Source organism: Oryzias latipes, chromosome 3, assembly GCF_002234675.1.
Source record: "Oryzias latipes chromosome 3, ASM223467v1".
In the NCBI taxonomy this organism is placed as follows: Eukaryota; Metazoa; Chordata; class Actinopteri; order Beloniformes; family Adrianichthyidae; genus Oryzias; species Oryzias latipes.
In genome coordinates, this window is record NC_019861.2 from 3,563,911 (window position 1) to 3,570,647 (window position 6,737).

The following is a 6,737-nucleotide window of genomic DNA, read 5'->3' on the forward strand; positions in this document are numbered from 1 at the left end:
TGTTTTATTGGTAATTATTACCGTAACTTCCAGACTATAGAGCGCACCTGATTTTAAGCTGCATTCATTAAATTTGTAAAGGATAAAATATTTTGTACATACATAAGCCGCATGTACCCACATTGAAACATGTGTTGTAGAATGAAGATGTGTGTGTGCAGAAACCGCCCCATGTGTGTATGAAAGAGGGGGGGCACAAGCAGCGTAGGGAGGGGAGAGCACAGAGGGAGGGAAGAGCGCAGCTCAAGAGGGAGCTGCTCTTACTCACTCTTGCTCTGCTCCCCTCCTTCCTCTGACACACACACATACTCATTCTACAAAACCTATATAGTTAGTTCATTTGTTAGATAGTTAGTAGTTAGTTGTTACTGTTATATTATTTGTTTTGTTTTAATGTAAAGCACTTTGTGTTGTACTCCCATATGAAAAGTGCTTTATAAATAAAGTTTGATTTGATATGATCTGCTGAAGTTGCTTTGAATATGCTCATGTGTGTGGCCTCTAAGCAGCCTTTCAGTTCTTCCACAGCTTTGTCAGTCCATGTCATTACAGTCCTGGTTGGAGCTGGATCTGCTTTATAACTAATGCAATAAAGAATAGTATTTTTGTTCAGGGGGTCAACATGTGGAATTTATTATCAGACAATCTGCAGAATGCAAACTCCATATAAAAGTTTAAAAAATGTATACATTTAAAATGTATCAAAATACCTTCTCAACTGACAGACTCTTGTGGTTCACAGCAAAAACTGGAGAGTTGAAATTTCGGGGTTAAACAAACCAGAGTTGATTTCCACTCTTGAAGTGTTATTTTAACACATTGCGATTCAAATGGTGTTCAGTGTTGGGGTTATTTATCAGTGTTACCCAAATCAAGCTAATTTAACACTACAGAGAGTCAATGCCCCTGGGCTTCTGCCTCGGAAACCCTGTGCAAGAAAGTACAAGGTGCTGACACTCTTGAAGTGTTATTTTAACACATTGCGATTCAAATGATGTTCAGTGTTGGAGTTATTTTGGCCAAATGAAGTTCATTTGACACTATAGAGAGTCAAGGCCCCTGGGCTTTTGCCTCTGAAACCCTGTGCAAGAAAGTGCAACGTGGTAATTTTCCATGAGCTGCGGCAATTTCATCAGTGCTGGAAAAAGTTCTTCACAAGCGGTAAGTTAAACTAATTTATGGGGAAAAATACTGTTAAATGGCCCTTAGTATATACAATAATGTATATAGAGAGAATTGTATAACTTTTCTACGCTTTTTTGTTGCTGTTAAGCTGCTTTCACGCAGCGGTTTCATCCAACCCGTCCGTGGCCTTCTGTAATGCACTACACGCACAAATGTTGTAAATGCAGCTTTACCTTAACAGCTAATGCTACACACACAGACTTCGAGTTTCAATGTTAAGTTAATGTAGAGGATCTGTGGCGCGATTTGAGCGCAGTGTGTTTTCAGCGGCGCGGCCTGAGTTTAAAAAAAAAAAAAAAAAAAAGACCGTTGGCAAGGTTGTCGCTTTTAAACAATCTGGGACTCGTCTCTGGGACTTGACGTTTTCGGGGACTCGATTAGCAGGTGAAGTACAAATCCAAAATGGCGACTCAACGTCACAATTCCATCCATCCGTCCATCCATCTTCTTAACCCGCTTTATCCCTTTCGGAGCAGCGGGGTTGCCGGAGCACGTCCGATTTTACTGTTAAGGAAAGGTGGGGTAAACCTTGGACAGGTCGCCAGTTTGTTCCAGGGCCCATGGGGCTGGAGCGCTCCACATCCACCTTGGCGGACAGACAGACATGATAAAGCCACCTGTTTACTTAGGCCTACTCCCTTTCGAACTAATACAGGAACAGCAAGCCTTAACTTGGTCACAGACACACGAAATTACGTTCTGTGTGAATGCAGTTAGGGGTTTTAGATAACTATTTTACATTTTAGGAAAATGTGTTTTCCTGCATTTATATAATTTTATTTATTTACTATTTAGCAAGTTTCATGTATGCTTGAATCATGTAAAAAACTATTTTTGACTTTTAACCAGTTGTGGCATCCCTTAAAAAAACGTACTCAAAATTGCATCTGTCCTGTGGAAGGAAGGAATTTTTTAGTGTCACTTTGCAAAAAGTTACTACATACTAAAAAACAAATTTTTACAGGTGGGACAAAATTTTAAGACAGACACAACAGACACCCTTTCCTGCTTGTAATCGCTGGATGTCATGTGGACGTAGATTATCCGAGAAATTAAATAGGGAATGTCGTTTTATTTTACTCTGTGTTGCAAAATGCATTTTATAAGCAAAATGTATACAAGTTTTTTTTTTTGTATTTTAATTGTTTTATTTAGAGCTATGGACAATGATTTAACCTAATATTTATGAAGTCTATCTTTGTGGGCTGGTAAGGGCTGTCAAATTTTTTTGTGTGGGTGGGGGGTTACTTAAGTATAATTGAATTTTATAACGCAACCTTGCTTTAATCAATATTTACACCACATTGTAAATGTAACTAAATTTTATAATCTAATTCTTGTAGGTCAATTGGTGTTGCTCTTCAGCTTCAGAGGGTCTCAGCTGGTAAACCCTAAGTGAAGGAGGTAAGTCTTGATAGTCATGTTAGCAGTGTCAGCATGCCCCCCCCCCCCCCCTATTTTTTGTTCTTTTATGGAAAGCTCACCCTAACATATACCAGACTTGGTGATTACATAATTGACTTTGCATATTACATGGCTCACACACACACCTCATTCTGGAACCCACTGCATGGGTTTTATAAGTTTCAAAACTCTGTAGTGGATAACATAGTTGACAGGTTTATTACTGTGTCCATATGACTGTTTTTAATTTTAGCTTGAATTGTTTAAGTTGTATGCTAAAAAAATGCTTATTTCTGTCATGTTTTTTTTTTTGGTATGGTTCAGTAAAATGCTGGTGCAGGTTTGCTACCGCCAACAGCAGAAATATGTAAAGCTGGATGAAGTTGATGGAAAGTTTGATTTCATGCAACTGCATGAAAAAGGTTTGTTTTTAAATTTCGTTTGAAGAGGAAATACATTTTGTGTAGGTGATTTTGTATCCAAATTAGTTTATTCATTTGTGAAGTGAGAATAGTGCTGGCTTAAAAGGTGCTCTCAGAAATATCTCATCTTTTCCAGTCATCGAGAGGTTTTGCCTGCCACCTGACGCAAAAGTAGTATACAAAGATGCAACAGGGACAGAAGTTGACGAAGACATTTTCAATGACCTTGTCAGCCAAGGCAGCGTTGTTTTAACAGTTTTCCCAAGTGATGGTGAGAAATGTAAAGGGTCAGTTACATGAAGCAATTCAGTGTCAAATGGTGGAACCTGAACTCTCAAATCAGTCTACAGAAAAAAAAAACAATTTGTAGTATAATGTGGAATCCAACAAGATGCAATAAATTTTGCAACATTTGAACGAAGATGTACATTTTTTTTTATTTCTGAAATTTATTTTTTCTCCTAGAGTTTACTGATTGCTCCTTGTCCTCTCCATCTGAATGGTCTGACTCAAGCTTCAGTTCAAGTGCAAGTGCATCAACTGTACTTTTAGATGAGATCCCAAGGAAAAAATCAAGAGTTGAAGGAACAATCAATGCAGTTTCTGCAAAAAAGGTTGGAACAAAGTTCAAATATCTCTGTCAACATTTTTTTTGCCGTTTAATTACAATTTTTGTCTTCCCTAAGTTGATCGAAGCTGTACTTGGAGCCAGTTCAGGTGGTGAAGAGGTCCTTGAAGAATATCACGCATCACAGACTCTTAAAGATTCTACCAGAAGAAAGCTGGTCAATATAATAGTGGCCCACATGATTGATAAACATGGGTAATGTGCCCAGTTTTTGTAGACTTAAAAAAAGAATCAAAACTGTTTATCTATTACTATAGTAATCCCAATTGAATCTCTTCCCAGACATCTCCCCACTAAAGCTGTTAGAGAAGAATATGCTCTTGGGATAGTGACACTTTTTCCATCCCTAAAAGACCCATACTCCGAGAAAGGCTACGTATGTATAATTATTATTGTAATATTCGTTGAGATAGTATTTATGATTTGTGTTGTTAGGTTCTGGGTGGGCATTTTGATTTCTGATATTCTTAAAAATGACAGACAATGCACTAAGTGTTAATGTATTTCCATTTCAGGAACACTTCTATGATGCTGCAAGCAGTACAGGATACATTTCTTGGCGTCTTAAGACCATCCAGAGAAAGATTCGACGAGAATCTACCACTTCAAATAGCCTCACTGGCCTTTGTCAAGGAGGAGGTAATACATCTGCAAACTGGTCATCTTATGTCAGCTAGTGTAGTAGAAGAGAGCAAAGATGGTTTTAGGTTTGTATGCTGTCACCTCTTTCACAAAAGTAGTTTGTATGTCTGACATTAGAAAGCCACTTTCCTCTTCAGGGGGCCCTAAATTCCAGAGATCTGTTGTAGTTGAGGAGCAGCAGCTGGATGGAGATGCTTGTCAGGAGGCAATGTCTTTGCTCAATTATGCCACAGACACTACGCAAATTTTTCGAAAGATGAGAGAGACGTTTCAGCATCGGCAAAAACTCATCAATGACTCAGACAAAACGCTTGACATCCTGTCAATCTTCCCAAGATTCCTGGATACCAAAGGATTGGTAAGTATGCAGTGATATTTTGAGATCTACTTGAAATGTGCAGAATGTGGTGATAGTATATTTTTTATTTTTCATAGGTAAATCAAGACTTCATTCTCTTGTTTAATGACGAGGTATCCAACCGGCTGCTTCAGAAATGGGACCCGATCTTTAGATGCAACGTTATCAAAGAGGCCAAGCAGCTCACTTCAACACCAGAGCTTCGTCAGTTGTTGCATTCAGCGGAGAGTCCACAAGGAAGTCATGAGGCAATGAGTGAGTTTTGCTCTCTTGTGTTTACAATTCAATACTTTATTAACATAACTTTTTTTGTACTTTGCTTTGTGTAAGTCTTTAAAAGTTCAATGACCTAAAAGATCATGAAGTACATGAATTTGCAGTACATTTGAATGCAGGTTTGTTAAATCAGATTATTAGGGGCATATTTAAGTTTCTCAGTTATTGCATCACCGCCAACTTATTTTAGCTGTCATTTTACTATTTGTTGCGGCACATATCTACTTGAGACATGCAGAGTTTTAAATATATGCAACGTTTTCAACAGAGTAATTGGTTTTTGCCCTTTTAATGATCATTGTTTTAAGTCTTTGCTGTTCATTCATTCTTTGTCCATAGCTTATGATGCAGAGATGGCCTCGCTTTTGTTGCTGTTATATCTCCTTCCACCACCACCTGGGGGACCAAAGTTTCCAAAAATCAGCGCTTCTGATGCAGTTGAAAAAGTTATTGTCTTTCACAAGGTAATTTTACATTTGTTAATTTTGATCATGTGTAAAACTGGTAAAGAGTTAAATGAAACAAATTGTAGGCAAGTTTACTTTAACATAGAATGTTTGTTTTCACTTGTGCAGTGCTATTTCTGACTTGAGTGTCCAATGTCCTTTTTAAACCTCAGTCTTGCTGCAGTTTGGAAGAACATCTTCAGAACCAGCAGAACCATCAGCCATACCTCCTAGCCGTTGGTCGCGAAAAGAGGAACATCGACAGATTCTACATCTCCATTGACAAGCGTCTCATCCCATGCCAGGCAAACCGCTCCCTTGGGGCATTTGATGAACTTTTTAAAGCTCATTTTGTTTTCAGTGTGTCTTATGATGGTGCACTTCTGAATTTCTACACCTTTTTGCAGACAACAGTTTATAACATTGATATGGGTAAAATGAAGGTGTCACCAAGAATTCGAGACATGAGAGCCAAACTCCTTAACCAGGAGGTGCTTCTCACAACCCAGATTTAAAGCCAGGACAATTAAAGGCATTTTGAGCAAAATGCTCACATGTTTTCTGTGCAACAAAATTTTCCCCAGCAGTCAGCAGTTGATTTCACATATAAGAGGTGAACATGGTTATTATCCTGGACCAAAGTTCAAGTTGTTTTGTTGTCAGCCAAGTTGTAGGCTTCAGTTTCAAACATATGCAGGCTTTAGAAAGCACCTTAACATTATTCATAGCAACGTTGAACAAATTGTTCATACTTCAGCTGTTACTAATTTGCCTAGTGATCCAGTTTCACATGATTTGGAAGACCAATTTCATTCAACAGATCATTCTCAAAGTTCATCCAGTGTTATTCTAAAGTCTAGTTCGTCCCATGTTCCAGAAAGTAGAGAAACTAGTGTTTCAGATTTTAGCAGGGATTCATCCAAAAAAATGTGCGCATCCATTGTGGCCAAACTGCAGGGTAGTGGCATTTCTAACAGTTTAGTATCTTCACTTGTGGGTGATTTGGAGGAACTAACAAGCGAGCTTCGTTCAGAAGCAAAGCAAGCCATTATTTCTGCTTTACCTGCAACTGACCCCAACATATCTGTAATTAATGAATCTTTTGAAAAATTGAAAAACCCATTCACTCATCTAAATACAGAATGGAAACGAAATAAATTCTTCAACCTAAAATGGGGAGTGGTGGAGCCCAGAGAAATAACACTGGGAGTGAGATACGACACCAGACGTAATCAAAAATCGGGTACTTATGATCAGGTACCTGTTAAGGATACTTTCATTTATGTCCCTGTTCTGGAATCTCTGAAGTTCATGTGTAAGAATCCAGATATTTGTGCTCTCCTGAAGAGGGAGTGTAGGTCAGAGCCTGATGCGTA

General features: G+C 38.4%; 1 protein-coding gene across 1 annotated transcript; it reads left to right on the forward strand.

The window, feature by feature from the left end:
* The first annotated feature begins 734 nt into the window (after nucleotides 1-734).
* LOC111946837 lies at nucleotides 735-6,175 on the forward strand. Its single transcript, XM_023951707.1, has 12 exons — nucleotides 735-1,161; nucleotides 2,529-2,589; nucleotides 2,914-3,011; nucleotides 3,148-3,282; nucleotides 3,477-3,625; nucleotides 3,698-3,834; nucleotides 3,922-4,015; nucleotides 4,155-4,278; nucleotides 4,419-4,639; nucleotides 4,717-4,894; nucleotides 5,255-5,379; nucleotides 5,535-6,175. The coding sequence occupies exons 3-12, from the start codon at nucleotides 2,918-2,920 to the stop codon at nucleotides 5,874-5,876; spliced, it is 1,599 nt and encodes a 532-aa protein (XP_023807475.1). The 5' UTR covers nucleotides 735-1,161; nucleotides 2,529-2,589; nucleotides 2,914-2,917; the 3' UTR covers nucleotides 5,877-6,175.
* Nucleotides 6,176-6,737: the final 562 nt, after the last annotated feature.

What these genes read in the sequence shown, in the direction of transcription:
- LOC111946837 (XM_023951707.1), top strand. Translation starts at nt 2,918, where the DNA reads ATGCTGGTGCAGGTTTGCTACCGCCAACAGCAGAAATATGTAAAGCTG. An exon ending in CATGCAACTGCATGAAAAAG is followed by an intron (nt 3,012 to 3,147) that starts GTTTGTTTTTAA and finishes CATCTTTTCCAG; the next exon opens with TCATCGAGAGGTTTTGCCTG. An exon ending in AACAGTTTTCCCAAGTGATG is followed by an intron (nt 3,283 to 3,476) that starts GTGAGAAATGTA and finishes TTTTTCTCCTAG; the next exon opens with AGTTTACTGATTGCTCCTTG.